Source organism: Gastrolobium bilobum, unplaced genomic scaffold, assembly GCF_033153095.1.
Source record: "Gastrolobium bilobum isolate Gb01-03AN ecotype WA unplaced genomic scaffold, APGP_CSIRO_Gbil_v1 utg7613, whole genome shotgun sequence".
In the NCBI taxonomy this organism is placed as follows: domain Eukaryota; kingdom Viridiplantae; phylum Streptophyta; class Magnoliopsida; order Fabales; family Fabaceae; genus Gastrolobium; species Gastrolobium bilobum.
Window position 1 is genome coordinate 18,662 of NW_026898007.1, and position 26,116 is coordinate 44,777.

The 26,116-nt window shown below is 33.7% G+C and overlaps 4 protein-coding genes and 1 pseudogene across 4 annotated transcripts; 2 read left to right on the forward strand and 3 right to left on the reverse strand.

Moving 5' to 3' along the window:
- The first annotated feature begins 1,523 nt into the window (after window positions 1-1,523).
- LOC133312143 (UDP-glycosyltransferase 83A1-like) lies at window positions 1,524-3,962 on the forward strand. The gene is made up of 2 exons (XM_061513300.1): window positions 1,524-2,004; window positions 3,073-3,962. Exons 1-2 carry the CDS (start codon window positions 1,524-1,526, stop codon window positions 3,960-3,962), a joined length of 1,371 nt encoding a protein of 456 aa, XP_061369284.1.
- Window positions 3,963-4,740: 778 nt separating this feature from the next.
- LOC133312144 (serine/threonine-protein phosphatase PP-X isozyme 2-like) lies at window positions 4,741-5,439 on the reverse strand (annotated as a pseudogene).
- A 6,152-nt stretch (window positions 5,440-11,591) lies between these two features.
- LOC133312145 (glycine-rich protein 5-like) lies at window positions 11,592-12,676 on the forward strand. Its single transcript, XM_061513301.1, has 4 exons — window positions 11,592-11,654; window positions 11,943-12,012; window positions 12,073-12,347; window positions 12,668-12,676. Exons 1-4 carry the CDS (start codon window positions 11,592-11,594, stop codon window positions 12,674-12,676), a joined length of 417 nt encoding a protein of 138 aa, XP_061369285.1.
- Window positions 12,677-15,875: 3,199 nt separating this feature from the next.
- LOC133312142 (uncharacterized) lies at window positions 15,876-16,220 on the reverse strand. Its single transcript, XM_061513298.1, has one exon. It carries the CDS (start codon window positions 16,218-16,220, stop codon window positions 15,876-15,878), a length of 345 nt encoding a protein of 114 aa, XP_061369282.1.
- A 6,848-nt stretch (window positions 16,221-23,068) lies between these two features.
- On the reverse strand, window positions 23,069-24,280 carry LOC133312146 (F-box/kelch-repeat protein At3g23880-like). The gene has a single exon (XM_061513302.1). The coding sequence runs from the start codon at window positions 24,278-24,280 to the stop codon at window positions 23,069-23,071; it is 1,212 nt and encodes a 403-aa protein (XP_061369286.1).
- Between the last annotated feature and the right edge of the window lie 1,836 nt (window positions 24,281-26,116).

Below are 26,116 nucleotides of genomic sequence, written 5' to 3' on the forward strand. Positions count from 1 at the left end.
ATTTTAACATAATTATATCATCTGCCCTCTGGAGCCAACAAAACATTCCTTCAAAGTCTCATATATTTCTATTGCTTTCTTGAAAAAAAATTAGTTAATAACAGACCAACCGGCATAATTTTAATCAGAACAGAAAAAAAAATTATTTTAATTATCGATGTTGTATCAATTAATGAATAATATTTTCTACATGACATAATAATATTAAAATAAAACATGAAAGCATTCATTTCTCTAAATTATCATAATTTTAACCTTTTTAATATACTTTTAATTCGGGTTTAACTCTTCTTTTAACTCTTCCAAGTTCAAAGGACGGATTAGTTTATATAGATTTACAAAAATATTGCATATGCATTGTAAATTATATTATATATAGGATTGGCTTTTTCTACGGTTAATGTAGATAACTTATCTACATTGAACTCAAAACGACGTCGTTTAGAAATAAAAATCTAGGTATTTTTATAATTATAATTTATTTCAGGGTTATAATAATCTTTTTCGTTATAATAATCTTTTTCATTATAATTTCGTTTTGGAAGCGAATATAGATAACTTATATACATTCACTGTAAAAACATTAAAGCCTTATATATATTATCAAATGAAACAAAACTTGTAAGCGAGGTAACACCAAGCCAATAATGGATTGATAAATAAATAGTCCCCCATTTCATCATTCAAATTTTACATCTATGTTTGAATCCTCCATTTCATATGTTGATGGCATTTCTATATTGGGTCTGTCTCAAGACAATATTATCAACAGTCTATAAAAAATTTCTACAATCCAGTTCAGGTGATATTAGACTTTCATTATATCTCCGCATTTAATGAAAAATATAAGACAACACTAATCATTCATGTACATGAATTCACCAAATTATTAATATTCAAAAACAAATTGATTCTTTCTTCTTTTAGTTTATTTGACGTTATAATATATAATACACCTTTGATAGAGGCAGCACAACTGTTAACTACAGCAGAATATGTACTGTTCATGCAATGGACAACAGGGCAAGTTCAAATCTGTGGTCATTTCTAGTTTCGTCATTCGATTATGATGGAAAGAGACCGAGTCAGAGCTGTGCCCACATTGATCACAATGAACTTTGTATGAATGAAATTTTATTTTATTTTATTTTTTAGTATTGATCATGTAATTGATAGCTTCATGGAAATGACAGGTTCTGTCTTACATAGTAGATTACAACAAGAACATGTCATGACACATGAAGACAAGTAGACAACAATAGGATCAAATGCTCCTTTGTTAAGAGATTAATATAAACTCATTCATTTGTCTTCACCCAATAGCATAAGTTTTTTGGGAGAGTTGGTTCATGACATAATATCATAGTAGGCCTTGGTGTGATGTGTCTATATATCCACGCTTCAATCCTATAAGGCTATTAGTACGAAGGGGTGTGTTAAAATTGTGATATAAAATCATTTATTTGATAATATATATATATATATATATAGCAAGAACTAAATAGAGCAAAGGAATTGTTAGGATGGCAAGGCCACATGTTATGGTTGTACCTTACCCAGTACAAGGGCATGTGATTCCTCTAATGGAGCTTTCACTCTACTTAGTCAAACATGGTATCAAAATAACTTTTGTAAACACTAAAGATAATCATGAGAGGATCCTGAGTTCATTTCCAAGTGGAAATGATTCATTATCTCAGATTTGTCTAGTGTGGATATCTGATGGATTAGAATCCTCAGAGGAGAGGAAAAAGCCAGGGAAATCATCTGAAGCAGTATTGAGGGTTATGCCAGAGAAAGTTGAGGAGCTAATTGAATGCATCAATGGATCAGAAAGTGAAAAGATTACATGTGTACTTGCTGATCAGAGCATTGGATGGGCCCTTGATATTGCAGAGAAGAAGGGAATTCAAAGAGCAGCTTTCTGTCCTGCAGCAGCAGCACAGTTGGTGTTAGGATTGAGCATCCCTAAGTTGATTGAGAATGGGATCATTGACAAAGATGGTGAGTTCTTCTTCACTGATTCTCAGTAGCTGCAGCACACAACACACATCCCTTTTATTTCTTTCTTTTCTCTTTTACATTGAAATACTAACTTGGACTCTTGGCCACTTTAGCTAAGCCCGGAGGATATGAATAAGATACCCTTAACAAGTTACATAAGATTGAACTTTCATGAGAAAATAACAAGTACATGTATGAATTATATGACTGTACGGAACCAATTCAACCCAAAAGTTTAAGTTGTTGGGTGAAACTACATTAATGGTTTTTATATATCTCAACACGCCCCCTCACACGAAAGTTCACTGGGCTTAAAGGGTGGACAATGCACAGGCCCACCTACCTGTGCGAACAAAGAAATTCCACTTGAAAGAAAGTGGGGGGGCGACGAGGATCGAATCTGGGACACGAGGCTCTGATACTATGTAAAGAACCAATTCAACCCAAAAGCTTAAGCTGTTGGGTGAGGCTACATTAATGATTTTTATATATCTCAACAATAACAAAATCATTCATGTGCCTTCACCTAACATCTTAAACTTCTGAGAGAGCTAGCTATGTGACATGGTATTAGAGCCTATAATCAAATGTTTTAGAGTTCAATCTCATTCATCAAATAAAAAAGTTGAATTTAAGCATAAGGTAACAAAAAAAAATATGGGCCTGTATATTATTTACGCTTCAAAGCACAAAGTTCTCACATGATGGAACTTGTTAAAGATATAATAAAACAATTCATGTGTCCTCACTTAACACTCATGAGTACATTTTGAAGTTCAATGCCTCCTTTTATTTTTATTTTTATTTTTGTGGGGAATGCCTCCTTTTATTTACTATTACTGCATCAAGCTTAACTGCTACCTTTGCCAGGCATGAACTACATATGTCATGCTAAAATGTTGTCCAAAGAAATCAACCCACAACAATCACTGCATGTTAGGTTATAAGCTATAAGGTACCAATTAGCATTCCTTAGTAAGCATAAAACTTTTCTCATAACTCCTGAAATGGAACTACCAGTCTACCACAAAGTTATGTATTACTTATTGTGTCTTAACATTTAAACAGGAACTCCACTGGAAAAACAGGTCATTCAGCTATCTCCCACAATTCCCAGTGTAAGTACAGAAGACCTTGTCTGGGTTTGTGTGGGGAACCAGATTGCTCAGAAGCATATTTTTCAACTAATGATGAAAAACATCAAGTCTATGAAGATAACTGAATGGCTGCTTTGCAATTCAACTTATGAACTTGAGCCTGCTGCACTTTCTCTGGCTCCTGAAATCATACCCATAGGGCCACTTCTATCAAGCAATCAGCTTGGATATTCTGCAGGAAACTTCTGGTCCCAAGACCTGACTTGTTTGAAATGGCTAGATCAACAGTCACCATGTTCAGTAATATATGTTGCATTTGGAAGCTTTACAACTTTTAATCCTACACAGTTCCAAGAACTGTGTTTGGGTCTTGAACTGTCCAATAGACCTTTCCTTTGGGTTGTGCAACCAGACATCACAGAGGGGACAAAATATGCATATCCAGAAGGATTTGAAGAAAGGGTTGCTAAACATGGTAGAATGGTAGGTTGGGCACCACAGCAGAAAATTCTGAGTCATTCTTCAGTTGCTTGCTTCATAAGCCATTGCGGTTGGAACTCCACAATGGAAAGTGTCAGCAATGGGATCCCAATCTTGTGCTGGCCTTGCTTTGCTGATCAATTCCTAAATAGGAGCTATATCTGTGATGTTTGGAAGGTAGGACTGGGGCTTGAAAGAGATGGAAGTGGCATAATCACACAAAGTGAAATCATAAGCAAAATTGAGAAACTTTTTAATGATGAACATGTGAAAGCAAGGGCTGCAGATCTCAAGGAGAAGGTTCAAACTAGCACTGGACAAGGTGGTTTGTCAAATAGTAATCTAGATAGTTTCATCAGCTGGATAAAAAACATAAAGTAGAATTCCAAGTGTTAGGTATAATATAAATATGTTCCATTTATAATAAAATCATTCATATGACTTCACCCAATAGTTTAATCTTTTGGGAGAATTGGTTCATGTTTGATATCACAGCCTCTATGAACAAGTGGTCCAGAGTTCATCCTTCTTTTTCTTTTTTTTGTGTTTGTGTTTCTTTTTATGTTGTCTTCCTCTCTTTTCTTAGTTCATCTGTATTTAAAAGTTATTAAAAAAGGCCCAAACACATCAATGATCATGCATGCAGATGCCATAATTTTTAACCATGAATTCATCTAGTACATGAGTAAGTCCTCCATACACCACATGTAGGGGGGGATACTGAAAATTCTGCACCAACAAGTGGAGGTCCCTTTCATTGCTGAATAATATTTAATGTATGTGAATGGCAATCCATTACTCTACCATCCTTGCAGCTAGGGGTGAAAGTGGGCTGGGCTGGGCCGAGCTTTGCCCCGTAAAGCCTAAGCCTATGTCAAAAAATTTTAATTTGGCCCGGTCCGATAGCATAGTATAAGTCTAACTGTTAGTCTGTTTTGGCCCATTTATAAAAAAACAAATAGCCCGGCTCGGCCCGTTGGCCTGTTAATTTTTAACTTCCATGCAGACCATAAATCAACTCCACAAAATACTCAAATTCTAGTGTGAAGAGAAAATCCCGTTTAAGGTATGAGAATTTTTGCTTTTATTGGATTTAAAAGAAGGTTGTAAAGAAACTTTAAACTGCAATATATAAAAAAATAATTTAAAGAAAAGTTCTTTAAAAGTAGTAGTCAATGTTAGCAGGTACCCCTGTTGATAAAATGATAATCAATATGAAGTGATTTTGCCTACCAACCTGTGGAGCAGCATCAAACACACAAAACTGCTTATTAAGATTTCCATCCAACTCCAGAATTGCAGCTACATTACCACATCTGTAACAAAGACGACAATGTCTTACTAAAAGCACCAGAACACAAATAAGAACAATCATTTTAATCGGTTATGCACTCGTAGCAATAATTTGGAGCTGACCAGACAGTAACTATCTGGTTATTGAACATCAATTTATATCCTTCCATTACCAACTGATGAGCACGGCAAATATAGTCAATGTTATTAGAGTGGTTAAAAGAAGTAACAACACTGCCACTAAAATTTGAAACCAGCACCACGGGGACTCAGCCCTCATCCATCCACAATATCTTCAGGATCTGACCATAGGAGGTCACACATAGTACTATCATGAGGTACTTCTTGCTTCCGATCAATAGTTCGTATCTGGATATGAAAAAAGAATAATATATACAATATTGCTAATGTACAATCTAAGACTTTAAGACAAATAAACTGGGGTAGAATTTCTAACCTGATCCAATGTTGAAATGGCAGGAAAAAGACCACCATGAACACTGAAAATCCTGTTTTCAATTAGGGCGGACAAGCTGCAGTGTGTTTTTGCACATACGAAAGCCATTAGTGAAAGATACAAGTTATAAAAAGTAAATATGTAAATGCAAATAAGCAATTTGATATATAAATTGTTTCCCGTTAAATCCTAAAAAAATTTATTCTTGCTTATTTTTATATATTTATTAGACAAGGCTATGAAAATAATCAGTTTACAGTTTTTGGAATCACCCACCCAAACCTTTTTCCCTCTTATAAAATACACAGAAAAGCTACAAAAGCATCCTTCTAGTTTTAACCCAGTTCAAGTCCCCCAACCCAAACCCCTTTCCCTCTTAAAATAGAAAAAATATATACAATATTGCTAATGTCAGAGGAAGCAAGGACTGGGCATCATGATTCTGCAAAAGAAGAAAAACAAAGAAACAAATAAATAGACCAGAAAATCATCAATTTCATCTTAATTTCTCAAATCACTTGCAATTATAAGAAGAGCAAACCAAAACCCTAAACCCTAGAGTCTAGTTAGTGTTGCTGCTACGAAGATAGGAAACTGGAGAAAGTAGGGAAAACAAAAAGGAAAATGGAGTATAAGAAAGAGAAGGACCTTCGAAGATAGGAAGATCCAAGGTGAGGGAGAGAACTGCACTAACAATTGGAGAAGAATCCCTCTTCAGTTCTCTTTAAGTCTTCACTCTTCACTCGAGGAACTGACAAAAGTATAATGGGACTCTCGTAGGGCGTAGGCTGTGCCAAAATATTATGAAGGTGAATAATTGGGCCAGCCTTTGAGGCTCATGGGCCAGGCTTAATAAATAACATTCCGGCCCAATTATGTAATCAAACTTTTACATCAGCCCAAGCCCAACCTGCCAAGTAAAAAGGCCGAGCCAGGCCAGGCCACTAATGGGCTGGGCTATAGGCCCTTGTGGGCCGGCCGGCCCAGTTTCACCCCTACTTGCAGCCTTGGCTTTTCCTCTCCTAGCAGATAATATTGGTCCTAGTTTCTTTAAGGAGCTAGCTTTTCTCTCTTCTAAAATATCTAGATTTTTTGTATATTTGTGCTCCTATCCCTACATATTACTTTTCTTAAAGCTTCAACCACATTGAACATTGAAATCCTATTTAGCTAGAGCCCTTTTGTTTGGCCTTTTAAAAAAAGCAGTTTTTAGATCTTGCTTATTTTACAAGTGTTTTTTACAAAAGTTAAAATTATTTAGATTTTTAAAAAAATATTAGTTTTTAAAAAAAATATTTGGCTTTTAACTTCTGTTTTTTTTTAAAGTTAAAAATTTTAACTTCCAAAAAAAAGCAAGTTTTGACTTTTTTGTAACTTCTGCTTTTTTCTAAAACAAACATCTAAACGAATTTACAGTGAGAAGTGCTTTTTCTTCTTTAAAAAATTTTTGAAGAAAAAAAAATCAATTCAAATGGGGTGGATCAAACACTTGGGACTTACTGTTGTGGGTGAGATGCGTACATTAGAATGCCCTTAAACATTACATAGATGAGCATCAAAATTTTGACTTAAAAATTTTGTTCATTTTAGTTCTACAAAAGTTTCAGCTTACATCCTCCGATGTTGCCTTCCCAATTCTAAAATTGGTATAATTCTTTTGTATTCTCCAAAGATAATAAAAGTTCCTATTCACTAAGGACTACACAGCCAGAAACAGCTGAAAAAAGGACACAAACAAAACTCATATAGATTCAAACATCCCTAAATCAACTAAGCTACCAGCTCCATGGACTCCTTCAGCATGTGTTTTTCTTTTCATCTCAGGACTGATCAGGACCACACAATGTTTGATCATTGCTAGGTGTTTCAATTTGTTTCTTTTTCTACCCAAGATACCATCATTTCCCTTACTGCCAAGCTGGAACATTATGGGTTGAGTCCTTCATGATTGTTACTCAACTGCACTAGTGGTCTAGTCGACACCTTATTGTTTATAAGTAGAACAATACATGGTATATCATAGCACCATAACAGCAAAAGCACACAAAACAGTAATAAAGCTAGACCCACAATTATCAAGTTCAAATGCTCAAAAATAACCACAAGCATGAAAATGGTGCCTAAAATGTAAAAAAGTGAGTATAGAGAAGCAAGATCCTAATTCCCAGTAGGAATTCAACCTCTAATCATTAGGGCCGGCAAAATGGGCTGAGCCCGCCGGGCTGGCCCGCCCCGCCTGCCAAATGGGGTGGGCTGGGTTGAGTCTTTCAACCCACCAGCCCGCCCAACCCGCCCCGCCAAACCCGCCAGCCCATATGGGTCAGCCCGCCAAGTCATTTTTTTTTTTTTTTTTTTAGGTTACCCAATTGTTATGTAGCTCCGTATCTTAGATTTCTCTGCTTGCAAGTGGCTTTTTTGAATTGTTGTGGACTGCTCATACAACACTTTGTTACTTGTTTTGTTATTCTATTTTATCCTGATATGATTTTATTTTTTTATTATTATTTTTGGATTGAAAGATGCATATTTATATGCAGATTATTAAACACTGATCTTCTTGGTTTCATAAGCACATTAGGATTTTATACAGATTTTTGTATGCTTTTATGCAGATTTTTTTATGTGATTTTATGCAGAATTTAATTTTTTGTATTTTATTTTTATATTTTTTTTATTTTAGGCGGGCTGGCCCGTAGCCCGCCAGCCCACTCATAAAACGGGCCGGGTTACTCAATTCAACCCATTTTGTCAAAACGGGCCGGGGCGGGCCAGCCCATTTTGGGCGGGCTAGTGGCGGGCCGGGGCGGGCTGGCCCATATTGCCAGCCCTACTAATCATGCCCAGAGTGGTTGAAGTAGAAGCATAAAACTGGAATATGTTCATATTAATGGAGATGAGTTTCATGAAACATGGAATATGCATAAGAAGAGATCTACACAAGTAAAAATGGGAAATCCTTCCCTAATGAAAACAATATAAAATTTTATTTCACATAGAAATAACGTCTCCTATGTGTTTGAACATCTTTCCCTAAATGTGTTATCATTTTCTCTTTGTTACTAGTGCTTTAGGCCCCATTTACTGCACCTATAGAATAAAACTTAGTATAAAAGGTAACATATAGCATTATATACATGATTTGGGGAGGGATTTTTTGAATCCAATATAAAAAATAAGAAGTGTTAGTCTTCATCTCAGTCGCTATCTTCGTGTATACGACGGTGGTTGTAATTTATTAAGGGTTAGTAATTAATTTGTAAAAAATTAATTTAACTCAAAAGTTTAAATTATTGGGTAAGGTTACATGATTTTATATATCTAATATGTCCTCTTACACAAGAGCTAATTGGGCTTGAAGGATGGATGATGCATCATGCCCAATGTACTTATGCTAAGAAACTTCACAAGACTTGCTTAATTATTAATTAAATAGGAGCGGTGAGAATCGGACCCGTGACACCAAGGCTCTGATATCATGTAACGAACAAATTCAACCCACTTAAGTTGTTCGGTAAGGCTACTTAATAGTTTTATATATCTATATCTCTAACGTATAAGATTTTTTATTCTTGCACATAAATTATCCATCGTATTAGATTTTATAAATTGTATGTGTTTATCCTATATGCAAAGCTTATTACCCTAATATATAGCAGATATATCAAAGATGTTTTGGGAACAAACTTGATGTAAAGAAAAAAAAAATTAGTTTTTTTTTTTTTAAATCAGTTGCATTTCGGGAGTAACCAATGTCATCAAGTGGTGGTTCATTCCATACACCCCCCCCCCCCTCTCTGAATGACCCTTAACCCAAAATATTCTCTATCAGATTTTTTTAGGGGGTTCTCTATTTCAGTGGCCATGAGCATAAACACAAAGCATGGTTACAAGCTTTCAGTGAAAAAAAGCCACAAGAAGAAGACAAAATATCATGGTCTCACGACACCACATGTTCCAAATTTAACTGTCTATAAAGCGTTGCCTCGCCTTGAATATATATGTCAAAACAAAATTGGAAAATTTACAATTTACATATGATGACCAAGCTGTCTCAAAATTTAAAGGTAATGAATTCAAGAAAAAAATTGACCGTAAAAATTATTTGCGTTTTTATACTTGTGCATCAAATATTTAATTGATTGTTATATGCATGTAAAAATCATTTCCATTTTTATATTGAATTTAACTGGTTTCACATTATTGTTATATTTAATTAATTTATACTATCTTTTTTTTGTAGGAATTAATTTATACTATCTAATTTGACAGTTGTTGTGTTTATTTTATTTCTATCCGAAATTAAAAATTTTAATTGCACGTTTGTTTAAATTATTTTCAGAAATAATAATAAAAAATGAGAAAAGTTATATTTACAAACTTTTTGTTTACAAACTCTTACAAATTACACTATGTCTTACCGGTAAGACACTTTTCAATGAAGTCTTATTAATAAGACATAGTGTAGTTTGTAAGTTTGTAAAAAACAAAAAAGTTTATCAATATAATCCTTCTCATAAAAAATATGAAAAAATGAGTGTCATTTTAAAGGACATAAGCTTATCTACTTTTAGCATATTTTAACTAAGCATTTTCGGGAATGCACAATTATAGTATAAAAGTTGTACTTTTTTCACTTTTCACATCAGCAGACAATTTTTTAAGAGAGAAAAAAATATACAACTTTAATATCATAATTATATATTTCCGAAAATACATAGTTAAAATTACTAAAAGAACGTAATTTATATCCTTTAAAAGTACAATCACTTAACCTAAAAAATATTGTTTGACTGAAATGTATGACGTAGAGTAAATTATGTGTGCACGTGCGTACATTGCCAAACACATTCTTGATGCACAATTGTATTGAAATTTAAAAAATATATATATAAAGAACAGTACATTTGTTAATGGTGTGCAGGACAATCATTCTATTTTCTTGCACTTTTTCTGAAAAGAAACAATTCTTTTCTATTTCTATGCCTTGGAACAGCTTCTGAGGAAAAAAATGTGTTAGATAACATGTTCTATTCTTATTCTGAAAATGAGAATTGTGTTTGATAACACAACAAATAATATAATAAAAAAATTCCTATTAAACATAAAAAAATTTCGGATCATCACTTCCCTTTCTATATGGTGGTGGTGGCGGCTAGGGGTGTAAATGGGTCGAGCTGTAAGCCCGGCCTATGTTGAGCCTGGCCTTTCTGGAAAATAGAGTATAGTTAGGCTTACAAGAAAGCCTTTTTAACAAATAGGCCATGGCCAACTTTGTCAAGCCTGGCCTAAAGCCTTGTAGGCTAGCCTATTTAATTTTTTATAATAATATATTTATTCTAGGTGGCAAAGTACCAACCCTAATTTCTTTTGTGCACCACTGCTTCTAAGTGACTTCTCACTATCGTCTCTAAGTTTCGTCTTTGGTTGACCCAATAATTGTATTTCTTTCTTATTTTCCCCATTTCTTTGACTCTAATTCCCCTCTGATATACATTATAAAGCTGGGGTATTATGTTTACTCTTGTTTGTCATTTTTTATTTCTTTTGTGCACCACCGCTTCTAAGTGACTTCTCACTCTCGTCTCTAAGTTTCGTCTTTAGTTGACCCAATAATTGTATTTCTTTCTTATTTTCCCCATTTCTTTGACTCTAATTCCCCTCTGATATACATTATAAAGCTAGGGTATTATGTTTACTCTTGTTTGTCATTTTTTATTTCTTATGAGAAGTATTAGTGCATGCATGAATGAAACTTTCTTTGCTTTATACAATTATTTTCTTTGCTCAGTATCTGCAGTGGGAGGCCTACAAGGCCTGTAGGCCATATCAGGCTTTCTAACTTTTAAAAATAGGCCAGGACTGACCTATAAAACAAAGCCTTTAATAGGTCAATAGGCCAGATAGGCTGAATATATTTTTACGTAAGCTTAGGCCACGAGGGCCAAAGCCCAGCCTAGTCTGGCCCATTTACACCCCTAGTGGCGGCAATGGTGGCAACATGGTGGTGACGGCAGTGGCTGCGGCGATGGCGGTGGTAATAGTGGCGACATAGTAGTGGTGGCAGCGGCGGTGGTAGTGGTGACATCAGTGGCTGTGACCATGATGGTGGTGGTGGTAATGGTGGTGTAGTAATGGTGGTGGTGATGACGGCATGGTAGAAATGGTGGTGATGACGGCATCATGGTGGTGGTGGTGACAGTAGAGGTTGCGTTATTGGTGGTTATAATGGTGGCGATGATGGTGGCATAGCAGAGGTGGTGATGGCGGTGGTAGTGATGGTGATGGTGGTGGTGGTGACAGCAATGGCTGCATCGATGGTGGTGGTAATGGTGGCAGTGGTGGTAGTGGCGGTGGCATGGTGGTGGTGGTGATGGCAGTGGCTATAGCGGTGGTGGTGATGGTGATGGATGGATGATGAACAAAACTTTGATAGACTAGAGGTGTAATGTAAGTAAAGCACTGCGAAGTGTGATTTCGTACTTAAGAAAAATGACTTGACGCCTTGAACACGCTTTCTATAAACAAAAACAAAAGACGAGTCTGATTGCTTCGTAAGTGAATAGGGGTGAGTTTAGCTAATGAATTGGTCTTTTGAGTTATGGTATAAATAGGGGCTTTTGTGGTGCGGTGATGGTGGCAGTGGTGATGTCAGTGGCTGCAGCGGTGGTGGTGGTGGTGACGGCATTGGTTGTGACGATGGTGGTGATGGTGATGGCATGGTGGTGGTGGTGGTGACGGCAGTGGCTACATCGAAGGTAGTGGTGGTTGGTGACGATAGTGGTAATGGTCACGGTGGTGGTAGTGGTGGAAATAGTGGTGGAGTGGTGGTGGTGGCAGCGACGGCAATGGCTGCGATGATGGTTGTGGTGATTGGTGGCAGTAGTGGTGACGAAAATGGTGGTGGTGGCGGTGGTGTTGACAGTGGCATGTTGATAGTGATGGGTGGAGGTAGTGGTGATGGTGGTGACAACGGCAATGGTGGTACGACAGCGGCGACGACGATGGTGGTGGTGGTGGTGATGATAGTAGAGGTGGAGAGTGATTGAGAGAGACAATTGTTTCTCATTTTTTGCCCGGAAACAAAAGATAAAAAAAGTTTTGATTCTTTTTTCATTCCACAACACAAAAATTAAACTGGTTCATCTCGGGAACAAAAAAATAAACTGATTTTATCAAATGAGTTTTCTATACATTTCTGTTCCCGGGAACAAAAATAAAAAAAAAATCGAGAAGGTTGTCATGCACACGCTAAATATATCAATATAAAATTAATATCGTGCTCCTGATCTATAATATTTAAGTTATTGATTTAAAATGGATCTATTGGGTGTCTTAGAGATATTAGTATTACAAGCTTACATTTTTGATTCATTCGTTTGTTTATATAATATTAATTATTAAAGCCTCTCAATTCTATTAATAAATAATTGAATGTTTTGAAATTTTTAATTCACCTATCTACTTGTATATTGTTTAGTTTTTTATATAATGTGTGTAGTAGATAAGCATGATATAAAACTATTAATTCTAACAACACTTGATAAAAAAAAAATTAAATTTTTTCATAAAGAAATAGCCATATTACAATTATTAAAAAAAAAAAAATATTTTGTGTATGATAATTGGATAAGTCAGCCTTTACTTTTAGTTTTAGTATAATCGTTAGATGCATTTCTTAATACTTAAAGGTTCAAGACTTATTTATCAACCAAAAAAAAAAAAACGTTCAAGACTGGAACAGTGACTATTTTGCTACGCCTGGCAAAAAAATTTACCAGACTGTCACGCCAACAGTAAATTTTGTCAAAATGTCACACGGCATATTTCGCTACACTGTGTAGCGAAATATGTTTGCATATAATTCGCTACACAGTGTAGCGAAATATGCATTGTCAGGCTGCACAGTCAGCAAAAATGACAAGTGTCAAGCAGGCAGAATTCAAGCATAATTCGCTACACAGTGTAGCGAATTTCTACCTGCTTGACACTTGTCATTTTTGCTGACAGTACAGCCTGACATGGCATATTTTGCTACACAATGTAGCGAATTATATGCAAACATATTTTGCTACACAGTGTAGCGAAATGTGACACGTGGCATTTTGGCAAAATTTACTGTTGGCGTGGCAGTTTAATAAAAAAATTTGCCAGGTGTGACAAAATAGTCACTCTCCCTTCCAGACTTCTTTGAATAACTTAATAATATATATTGTATAAATAATCTCACAATCAAATGAAAATATGAAATATAAAAAGGAAAAAGACTCCTCAAAGTAATAACTATAATCAATTTATTTTTTTGGTAAATAATAACTATAATCAATTAAACTTCATGAAAGAAACCTCGTTTTTCATTTCATCTCCCTTTTCTTGTCTTTTTTTTTTTTTAATCAACTTTTCTTGTCTTTTTGGACGTTTGGTAGAGGTGAAATTTTTTTTAATCTGAAAATCTCGATTTTCAAAAATATGATTTTTACATTCAGTTTATGATAATATCCGCGTACCAAACGCCAAAGATTTTTTTTACCGGAAAATAAAAAGATTTATGGAAATATAATGGAAAAAACTTTTCCCAGGTAAGTTACGAAAATGTGTTTGGTAGGTCCAAAATTTTCCCGAGAATGTTATATTAATTATACTAATTTCATGAGAAAATAAAATACCATGTATCAGATGGTATTTTCGTTTGAGATTTTGTAATTAAAACTGAAATGATGAAAAAAAAAATTTACCGAGAATACTTTCAGTTTTCTCATATCAAATATTGTAAAAAAATTTGTCCCACCCCATTTTTCGGATTTTTAAAACAAAACTTCATATCAAACAGCCCTAGGCTTCCTCAAAAACGGTAAAACCTATTTTGATAGTGAGTCTTCTCTAAATTAAAAAATAATAACATTGATGTATAAACTATAAACTATAGGAGAATACAGTACCTAGATATAGTTTTTTCAGTAACAAAATTCTATGTAAGAAAAACCAAACAATAACAACAAAAATGAGAGGATACATATAATATAAAGGACAAAGGTACATGGTGAAAATAGACAACCCCACATGATGTTTGCAAGGTGTGGGTTTTAATTCGTGAAGGTTTGAGGCCAAATTTGCAAGTGGGCATCTAAATTGCAAACACACGCTGATATCCTTACAGAGAAAGAACACTTAAATTTTGGCTTTTGCACATGGGTTCATCAACTCCTTCAGTGAACATGTCAAGATCATGACAACCACAGCATGTTCACCACAGCCCAGGAATTAGGACTTCTCTGTCCATATCACTCAGATATTATCTGACATCTCAGAGTGACCGCATGCACCCCACCCCCCTCCATTCTTTGCAGATGCTAATGCAGTTACTGTCTTTTGCACCATGCTCTTCCACTCTTTAATTTGCTAGCATTGTGTGCATACCCTTTTTATTTTTTTTGATAGAGACTCTTAATGTGCCATGCACTAGCCCATGCTCTTAAATGACCATCACAACACATAAAAATGGACCCTGTCTCAAAGTCTCATTTATGGGAATTGCTTAGCACCTGATGATAATAATATATGTTGAGATTTAATTTTTAAATTCAATTGCTTACATCATGGTCTCACACTTCTCAAAAAAAAAATCCTGATATCAAATTATATAATTTAAATTATTACCAAAATTTGACTCTTACAATCTTTTTTTTTTTTTTTTAAATATTCCAATCTTTTTATTGTTTCGCAAATAATCCGATCGGAGCAGGTCTAGAATTAAGGTTTTAAATCCTTCCCAAAGGTGGTACTGAGAAGATTCGAACACATGCTTTCATCTTCACCTACTTAACTCTCATGCGTCAACTGAGCTACCACCATTTGGTGACTCTTACAATCTCTACCTAAGAAGTTTATTTATTTATTTATGTTTTAATAATGTGTCATTGGATAGTGTAGCAAATTCAAGTTCAAAATGTGTCATATTATTCTGAAAAACATGACTTAATTATGAAACTGTTGCATAGTATTTGCTTCTAATTAGAGTTTTAATCAAACAAAAAGAAGCTTGAAATTCCTATTTCAGGCTAGACTTACCTTGTTCTTCATTGACTTGACACCAAATCTCAGTTTTGTTAACTGCTTAAATTTCATAAAATTGCTTTTGGGATGATGAATATTGAAGAAGCACAATTAAATGCCGATAATAATGCCAAGGAAACCACAAGAGAGGAAAAACAAAAACAAAAAAAACAAAAATTGTTACGTCCATTGGATTTTCTTTACAAATTTCCAACCTTCAACTTCTCAATTTCTCTTTTGGATACATAACTAAGTGCCACCGAGATTTAAACCTATAACCTCGTATAAACGAATTAAATCTCTCCTCTACTAGATGAATCCTAGTGGCTTTAGCTTCTCAATTTCTTTCATTTCACTATCTCTTCTACAAAACAGAATCATAGAAGAAGAAAAACCACTAGTACATAGATTTTTTTTTCATTTTTCTTTTTTTCTTCATCAATAAAAGGATAAAGCATCTTAAAGAAAAAAAAGAACCATGAAGGAGAGTGAAGCTATAACAATACAGCATTTTCATTCTCAGGGTTGTTCCCATAATACTCTACCAGCTTCTGAAGAATCACGACCCGGGTCTTCAACAAAACGATGTAATCAGCAGTTTCCTTGAACAATTGATCAGTTTTCACTATGTTTCCATTGTGGGCAGGGATTAGGTTCTTGAGTGCCTGCAGTTTTTGTGAGAGCTTGGACTTGGATTTGAGGGAGCAAGAGCCAATTGATGAGGTAGTTCTTTTTTGTTGTTGTTGTTGTTGATGATGATATTGTTGTTGTCTTCTTCTTCTTCTTTTTGTGGCTTTTTTCACTAAGAGCTTGTAACTATGCTTTGTGTTTATGCTCATGGCCACAGAGACACAGAACCTAAAAGAATCAGAAAGAGGAAGCCAATGTTTTTTTTTTGTTTGGGTTAAGGGTCATTGGGTGAGCAGAGAAGGGGGGTTCTGGGTTTAAGTAATAGGGTATGAAAAGATTGCCACTTGATGATATTGGTTACTACGGAAATGCCACTGCTTTTGAAAAATAACTGATGTTTTTTTTTTTCTTTCTTTCTTTACATCAAATTTGTCAATATCTTTGATACGACTTATTGCTCGTGTCTATAAGCATATAGATAATAATGAGTGAATTTAACCAAAAGTTTAACTTATTCGATGAATATGTTTCCCCACAATAGAGTTTATTATAATGGAAAGAAGTACAATGGAAAGTTTCACAAACTCCACAATATTAATAAAAGAGACAGTAAATATCAAATTAGTGATCAAAGATATTAATAAAATATTAATTCAATCTATAAGTTTAAATTATTAAATAAAGATAATACTAATAATTTTATTTATATTTGTCTAACATAAATTATATATTTAAGCATAAAACACGTCGTGAATCAACAAATATGAGTTTGTTCTGTTTTAATCAGTGGTTTTGAGTTTGAATTATGTGTATGCAATTGTGTTAATAATAATGAAAGTTTTGTTGCCCCTGTGATCCTATTATGTTCAATCGGATTAGTCGATTAATCGATGAACCAATAAAAATATATATGAGGTAGGATCCTTTGACACCAGTGTTAAATTTGAAGTTTGACACTTCATGTGAGAGTCGTTAGATCAAAAAAATCAATGGTGTCACATGCTTACAAATCAGAGTCGTTGATCTTTTTTGATCTAATGACTCTCAGATGAGGTATCAAATTTCAAATTTGACACTGGTGTCAAAGAATCCTACCTCTATATATATATATATATAAATTATATGCTTAGAGAGTATTCAATCGTCAAGTATAATATTCTAGCTACAATAGGTGTTGAATTAAGCCGACCTAAATCTACAAATCAAGAGTGCTACTTAGGATAATAAAATATTTCATGGATTATACCTTGTATGCTACTAGTATGGCACTATCGAAAAAGGACAAATTCTTAAATAAAAGGTGAAAGGATCACATAATAATAATATATAAAAGATGATATGGAATGATTCACAAATTGCAACAAGACAGAGGAAGCTTCTCTTCCATAAAAAGCAGAATGCTTCAAAACTTAACTATGTAACAAAAAAATGAGAGGGCATTTGAGTCACATAAGAGGAAAATAGGGTAGTGTGGTAAGCTAGTTGTATTGGGGGGTGTGGCTTCCCCTAAAGGGTGCATGTGAAGGTGATATGGGCCAGCAAAGCTCCGTTACAGGAAGAGAGAGAAAGCAAAGGAGAAGAAGCACATGGGGAGCACATGAGGAGTAAGAGATTTGGAATGCATGGCCTAAGAGGAAGAGATAGCATGTGACAAAGGGAGGGGACAGTGAGGCAGCATGAATTGTACAGCATGTTCTGCACATTCCCTGCATGGAACTGATCATGTGGCAGCCTCTAATGTTCTCTCTTTCTACCTTCTTATATGCAATTAATTATTGTTGATGGGGATTAATGGATTTGCTTCATACTTTACCCTCTATATTTAATACGAGAATATTATATCTATTTATTTTTTATATCAATTTTTTGAGGAGGATTATATTGACAAATTATTATTTTTTTATAAATTTATAAACTACATTATGTATTACCAATAAGACTTCGCTCAAGAATATTTTACCGATAAGACATAGTATAGTTTGTAAGAGTTTATAAATAAAAAGTTTATAATTATAACATTTCCTAAAAAATTTATGTCTATTTTATTTATTTTTTTCAATATCATTAAATTACAATCTCAACTGATGATGGAAGAGAGAAAAAAAATATCAGTTAAATTGTGATATAAAATATAGGAAAAATAAATAAATAAAATAGGCATGGAAAAAAAATATAGACATGATATCTATTCTTATAATATATAATATTTCAAGCCATTTCTATTTGGCACGTGTGACATGTGTAGGTTCTGCATGTGACTATAACGGAGTCTTTAGCGTTATCCAATTGGATTTGGATTTGGAATTGGGAGGAAGCTGCTTCAAACTACTTTCTCATAGAAAAAAGTTGATTAAGTAGATCTTTCGCCTTTAGCAATATTCTACTCTCTTTTTTTAATTCTCTCATCTTTGTACTAAGATGTACTGAATCTCATACAAAAACTAAACACAATTATAAGGTAATACCCATGAACATGTTATAAAAATAACGTGAAGAGAGTTAAAACGAGAGAGGGAAATATGATGTCATTTCATTATTAAGTTATAGACTGAATTTACTTTTGATCTATTCATTACAATTAATGTGCAATTTTTTTCCTTTAATAATTTTTGCAACAAATAAATATCACAATTTTTTTAATTAAAAAAAAGCAGGTCTCTTTGTCGGTGTGTAGGATCCAAGTATAAGCAAAAACCAATGAGATAGCTAACAATTTAACGTGAAAATCATTTTGACAGCCGCTACATATACAACAAGTTGGGATACGATTTCGTATCTTGACTTTTTTTTTTTTAAAAAAAAAACAACGGGCTCACATTTCTGTGTCAGCTACAGATATCAGCTATTTGCAGTCGCTGCAGAAAAAGTGTCCCCCAATTTAAATAAGTTTTTAAACACATAATTGGTACTGATAGGATTAATCCCGTCAATAATCCTGACGGAACTGATGTCGAGTCGAATCAAAAGTTATGGTCTTTCAAAATTTTGCGATGACGAAATTGCCTACGTGGCGCTATATGGCATCAATAATCCTGTCAAGATCATTGACGGGACTAGTCGCGTCAATATCAATGACATGTTTGATTATATTAGTTTGGAAAAACTTATCCAATCATTTTTAATTCAACAATTCTTTTACACTAACAGTCTTAGAAGGTGTTTTAGCCTGAATCACTACTGCTTGCCTTTATGGGAATTTAGGTTCACATTCTGCATATACATCTTAAATAAACGGAAAATCTTGTGTACTAATGGGAACAAATGAACCTATATGAACGTGGTTGAGTACTAGGCACATGTATAAGCACTTTTGCAGTGTTTTGGAGCTTAAGTCATTGTCTATGCAGTACAAACAGAATGTGTTTTGTATAGATGTGAGGAACAAGATGATGAAGGGGAATGCCCTGAAACGCAAAGAGATGTGATGTAACATCTTTTTTTAGGTTCATTGATCAGCACCCTTTAACTTTGTTTACAGTCATGTGCAGCTTCATTGCTTTATTCCTTTTGTTTTTGCTTAAGACATTTGCTGCCATTGAATCCAAGAAGCATGAGCTACTGATTAGTACCTTCCCTGGTTCTGGTCGGAGGCTCAATGACCCACACACGCCAACATGTTTTGTCTAACGTGATACAGTGTCGCTTTTGGTGCTTTTCCTTCTGTGCCCGTTATGACATGGTGTAATAATATAGCCTAACCAAGGTGGTTGGCCAGACCATAGTACTAAAGATGGTAGAGTTCAAGTACTGTTTCTTTAAAACATTGTGACATAAATAAGTACTCAATTAGCACATATAGAAGAATAACACAACCCATAATTAGTGAATTAACATCGCATTTTAATCCAAAATCTCAAAGCACATTTTTTTTAGTTTTTTTTACATAAGTTCTTTACTTTGCCTTATGTCCGACTTTATAACTCATACTTGAATTCTAAATATTTGGATGTAAGAGTGTGAAGTTTTTTTTTTATATTATCCATCGATTTATCAATTACTTGACTAGTCCAATTTGAGTCAAGTACAATCATATAAACAACAAATTCTCCCTATCAAATTTTTAACAGAGTTATGTTTCCAAAAACTCGAAATCGAGATTACTTGAAACAGTTCCTTACCATTTGATCCACGTGCTTGTTGGTGAGTGTGAAAATTGTTTCTGTAGAAGTTTAATCTTGGTTAATACAAAACTAATCCAAGATTATTAGTTGTTTGCATTGTACAATAAAAAAGAAAAAGAAAAAGAAAAGTGTGACATGATACTCTAAGGTAGACTTAGTGTTGGCCCTGTGATAGAGAAACTAGAAAAAAAATTGAAAAAATAGATATTTCCTTCTAAAGATTTAATGCATTATATAATTCAAATTTAAATATTTGAATTCCTTCCCTGTTTTAACACTTTAACTAAAGTCTTCATAATAAAATAAAGTTAGCCGAAGACTGACCTTATATAACTTTAACTTATGAAAATATTCGATCCCAGAAAATTTGATAAGTGATGAGATGACCCAATTCAGCCAGCATTATATTGACCATGAGGTCATGATAGATTCTTGGGTTGGCCAGACCCAATCAGCGGGTAACTAAGGTTTTTTTTTTTTTTTTTTCTTATATCTATTAAACACGCTCATGAATTAAGAAATTCTGAGTTTCTTCGCGGTGTGAAGATTTCGAAGGTGATATTGTATTTTTTTTTTTTTTCTGATTCTATTCTTTATAGGTTGATGGGTCTTGTTTCAAGCAGGGAGTGTAGTGTGAACCTTTGATCAGGATATTATGGGCTGATATCGTTGAATTAGTGTTTTAGCTTTGAATAGTATGGATTTGAAACAAATAAAAATTGATTTTTTTAATAAATTTAATTTTTTGACCTTTTTGTTTTAATGGTAGTGTCTAGTGGTGATACTGTGTATTAATTCGTTTTAAATATTTTATTGAAATCTTTAGTTTCTCTCTTCTTCTTTTTTCTTTTTTTTAATTTAGCATGTCAACTTTGAGTATAAACAAAAAAGTTTGTACATGAATTTCAGATAGGAAATCTTTTCAAGAAAACAGAAAAATTCCAACATATTACTATATATGGAGCAATACACATATCCAGCAAAATCTAAACGATTCAAGACAGTGATTGAAAATTACCTGGTTAAAAGAAATCATTATTGCAAGCCCGCTACATGCAAGATCCAAGAGGCAAAGCATCAAGCCCAAATACTTTTCTAACTACAAGATTTATGGGCCAGCCTTGAGGAGGGATTGAAGTTTAAAAGGGATCAAAACGGTTAACCCATGATTAGATAGGTTATTCTGTTATTTCAATTAAGTTCAAATTAGATTAAGAGTCTATTTGGATCTTTTTTATTTTAGATTAAAAGTTATTTATAAGTTAAAGTTAAAAAAAAAATTAAAGAAAAAAGTTAAAAGTTGTTTGGTGATTACCTACAATTTTTAGTTTATAAGTTACTTAAAAGTACACATTTCAAGAAAACACACACACTCTCTATCTCTATTAACTCTTTATTTCAAAAAAAAAACACACAATTCAAGAAAAGTTGGTAAGAGCTTAAAAATATATCCTCCTAGGAGTTTTTGGCTTTTAGCTTTTTTCTTCATTATAAAAAAAGAGCTTTTCATTATAAGAGTTTTTCTCAAAACCTATTTGCTCTAGTTTCTGCTTATAAATAGCTTCTAATTTAAAAAAGAGAGGATCAAAACAACCATTAAGAGTTATCTCTTTATTTTGTCATGATAGTTATCTCATTATCTTTTAGTTTTGTTGATTTGGCATTGCCATGTATAAATTCAAAAGACACTAATCAAATGAATCAATTAGAATTGTTCGGTTCTATGTCATCCTCTTTTTCATTTTTCCCCTGTCCCATTCTCCTTCTTCTTTTTCAAACTTCCCTCCATCAGTGGTGCTTTCATCCTTCCTCGTCGTCCTATGGCCAAAAACATAAGTTTTCATGACCAAAATCAACACATGGAACACCTAGAACAACGACTCCAGGCAGCAGAATTAGTTCACGAACAACAATTCTTGGGTTTATAAGAAGCCAACACATAACTCTAGGAATTGCTAAACAGACAGCCGTCGTGTTGATTTGGTCCTTCCGAATTTGACAACTTGGCCTATTCTTTGGCAAAACTACAACAAAACAAATTCGTTCATGATTTTCAAGCATCCTTTGAGGCTTTGGCTAGCCGAGTTCTGGGTTTTCGCCCACAAAAGGATAATGCATGTTTGTGCATAGTGCCAACAAAAGAATTTTAGTTTTCTTTACTTGAGTCAATATCAGCACTAAATCATGAAAACATTCAAGTTGATTTTCCAGTATATTCTAGCCAATCATTGATTCATCGATTACTAATTAATCTAGTATCCATTAAAAGGGGACAACTCTCCCAAAACCATTTACTCCATTCATAGAGCTCGGACTTAAGACATCTGGTTAATAACCAAGCTACTTATTATTTGATTCAAGGATTGTTCATTATTACATTAGATTTTAAAACATTTTACAATTGAACATTTAATTACCATTTTTATTATTAAGCAATGTGGAAAGTTTCCATATTGACTTGTTAGATAAAATGTATATACATCATGAATATAAAAAAATAAAGGGAAAATAGTTTCCGTCAAGGATGAATTCTAATTCAATATATCTATTTGGAAAGAAAAAGACTACTTAAGAAATGTTAAAATAAATCATAAAAATGAGACCATTGAACTTGAATAAAAGAAAGAGAGATGAACATTTATTCGAAAGCGATTTTATTAATCCTACCACGATAGAAGCTAAAGTAAGAAAGATAAAAATTTAATAAACAATTCATCATTATTGTTGATAGCCTATGCCTTATCTCATAAAAGAGTCAAAATAACAACAATAAAGTTATAAATTCCAAATATTAAAAAGCTAAAGTAATTTTATAATAAATGTTTACGCTTAAAAGTCCTAAGAATCTATCCTTGTGACAATCAAGAGTAAACCATAATACTAGATTGATTTGTGTCTTTTTTTAGTAGATGTGTCTGAAATCTGAAAAGACCCAATTAATCTGATTTTGGGTTTGGTCCAACAGAACTTTCACGCCTCCTCTTTTGTCCCACCATCTTTAAGCTTTCGGATGATTCTTCATTTTGCCCCAACATTGCAACACTGCTTTCTTTGTCAAGTAAAACCAAGCTCTCTCTATAATCATAAGCACAAAACTCTTCTACTATATATTGGATATCAGTATGCTTATCTTGGCTCTTGAGATCAAGAGAATGCAAGGACATTATTTCATTATGTGAATCATAATGGCTTATTCGTCCTGGGTATTGAGATGAGAAAATTCCCCACAAGGATTTAAACCCTTCATTTAAACAAATAGCATAAACCTGACTCCATGAATCTTTCCTCATCCATAAGTTAAAGATGGGAGAAGAATCCTTAGGATACTTTATAAGCGAGAGGCACCCATCAATCACACATATGACCAAGTCAGGCCACCACATAGAACTCTTAGTCACCTCCTCCGGAAGTTCCATCTTGTTGAATCGCTCCTCCACTGCATTGAACATCAATATACATTTTTGTACTGAAGATTTAGTGAACTTCTTTGGGGTATCCTCATAGGCAAGCCAATGTACATTTCCATGAAAAAAACATTGTATGGACCCAATTACCCTTACGTCGAGGTATGAGGCATCAATGATCCTCCAAGCACTTTCGTTGAGGGAATATAGTTCCACCGTTGGTGGAACCGCGTATTCCCTCAAAGTATAACAAAGCCTCACCACCTTGAAATCATTCTTGACATAATCAAACCCGAACCCAAGTTTGAATATGTAATCATCGCCCAATGTTTCCGCGGTGATTAGTGGGGTTGGGAGTCGCAAATGTCTCTGTATCAAAGGGTTCCAGAGTACGATATCATCAGTGAGTCTATAGTAATCATCGGAGAGACAAACGACACCATTGATCACGCCCACTAAGGTGAGGATTTCTTCATTTGGGAAAGAGTATTGGATATTATCGATTTTGTCAAAGGAAGAGGAGCAGATAGAATAATGCTCCTTTCTCGAGGGGAGTAAATGGCGCAAAAGAAAATGAGGAGGGGTGGGGCTGGAGAGAGTGCGCTTAAGGTGTGAGGATATGTAGGTGTGACTTTTTATCATGTTATTCCATGTTTTACACACTGACATGCATTTAACAATATCTTTGAGTGTTAAGCGATGAAGGATATCCTGCACGATAGCTTCAGGAATATGATCAGACATTGTAATTTGAATTACAGGAAGGAAAATACTCTTTGAGAGAAAAGACTTTGGACGGAGAAGTGTATTAGAGCTTCTGGGTTGGTGCAAGTGATGCCTAGTCAAGGTGTAATATATAATACTTAAATTTGAATTACTTTTAAATCTTATTAAGTTTAATAATTTTTTTTAAAAATTTTCTATATTTATAATGGAAATGTATTTAATATTATAAAAAAAATAACATTGTTGACTCAAATTTAAGTATTGAACCGTTACGCATTCATAAACAAAATAAAAATTAATTGAAAATATATTTATATAAATAATGTATTGTACACATAGTATTTATCACGACATGTATATGAATGCGGGTCAATCAGAACACAAAATATTATAGCGTGTGATGAATTGCTACCCTTACACAAGAGTGAAGTGATGCACCTATGTTATTTGACTTTCAAAACATTATCAATCATAATTTATTCGCTTTCTTTTTCTAAATTAATCTATTCCTTTTTATTCCTTAATTATTATGATATTGCACCTTTTTCGGACTAATGAGTCAAAATCGCATATGGATAAAAATATAATAGAATCTATCTTTGTAAAATATTTTTATCGAATATTTAAGTCCATAAATTAATTGATATTGATTTTGCATCAATTTATGGTCCCCCAAACCTAACTATATTCGTTATGTAAACTTTGGAAATTTCTTAGGATCACGTGAAATTGAAACTCTAGAGCTGGATATAGCTGGATAATTATAGTTTATTTCTTTTTTAAATGGTCTTGGTCAAAGAGACGTTGGATGAAAGAATAATAAATATTGGACTAACGTATGTTCAAATGTAACAGCTAGACGGGGCACCGACATAACATGTGATTTTCACATGATTCAAGCTAGAATTGACCGTTGAGAGGTACATGACTTTATTAAGAAAGATTCAAAATTCATTATACATTGGAACGTTGGTTTTCAAACTTATCTGTACAGCTCAAGTAATATGCTAAATAACTAGTAGCATTAAAGAAATGAAATTCAAACCTTCCATCTCCATTATTATTGGGCAACGGCTCTAAAAGAATATTGACAATAAATGAAAGTCCTTTTGAAGTTTTTGAAAACACGGTAAAGATTATGACAAAAAATTGTAATTTAAGAACAAAATACGACATCAATGTTGTTTTCAAACATTTTACAAAACTAATGCAACTAGTTGCGTGAGCAACTGACACATGGAAGGTTATCGTGAGTTGCGCATGTAACTAATGCTTAACTCACGAGATCTTGTCACGAGACGTTTGGGGATGGTTATATGTGTAATATACGGGTTACTATTAAGAGCCAGTGACCGAATTAATGTTGACCTGGGGTGACCATCTTAGAATAAGCTCAAATTTGACAGGGCCCTTGGTATCAGTCTTTTGATCTAGGATTATGTTTTGCAATGAGCACCATCACTTTTTGGGCTATTAGAGTCATTTTCATAAAGTTTTTAATTTTTTCTTTTTCTTATAGTGATAGTTTCATAATTTCAGTTGTTTTCTTTTTCCTTTTCTATTTGAGGGTATTATGGTGAATCCTAGTTTATTTGGATGTTTTTTATTGAATAAATATATTATCGAGAGCTCTGAATCCTTGTTCATTTTGTTATAACAATTATAGTTTGTATATCTAAACTGCTTCAAAACTAGCTATAAATTATGAACTAATTTTGAACCATGAACCGATTTGAGAAAAATAAATAAGTTCGGATAAATAATAAAATTGTTTAGTTCTTTGAGTCAAAATTGGTTTACACATATTTGGTTCGGTTCGGTTCAACAAAAATATCAGTTCGAGTTTAACCATGC

What these genes read in the sequence shown, in the direction of transcription:
- LOC133312146 (XM_061513302.1), bottom strand. Translation starts at nt 24,280, where the DNA reads ATGTCTGATCATATTCCTGAAGCTATCGTGCAGGATATCCTTCATCGC.
- LOC133312143 (XM_061513300.1), top strand. Translation starts at nt 1,524, where the DNA reads ATGGCAAGGCCACATGTTATGGTTGTACCTTACCCAGTACAAGGGCAT. An exon ending in TGGGATCATTGACAAAGATG is followed by an intron (nt 2,005 to 3,072) that starts GTGAGTTCTTCT and finishes ACATTTAAACAG; the next exon opens with GAACTCCACTGGAAAAACAG.
- LOC133312145 (XM_061513301.1), top strand. Translation starts at nt 11,592, where the DNA reads ATGGCGGTGGTAGTGATGGTGATGGTGGTGGTGGTGACAGCAATGGCT. An exon ending in TGGCTGCATCGATGGTGGTG is followed by an intron (nt 11,655 to 11,942) that starts GTAATGGTGGCA and finishes TGGTATAAATAG; the next exon opens with GGGCTTTTGTGGTGCGGTGA. An exon ending in CGGTGGTGGTGGTGGTGACG is followed by an intron (nt 12,013 to 12,072) that starts GCATTGGTTGTG and finishes TGGTGACGGCAG; the next exon opens with TGGCTACATCGAAGGTAGTG.
- LOC133312142 (XM_061513298.1), bottom strand. Translation starts at nt 16,220, where the DNA reads ATGAGCATAAACACAAAGCATAGTTACAAGCTCTTAGTGAAAAAAGCC.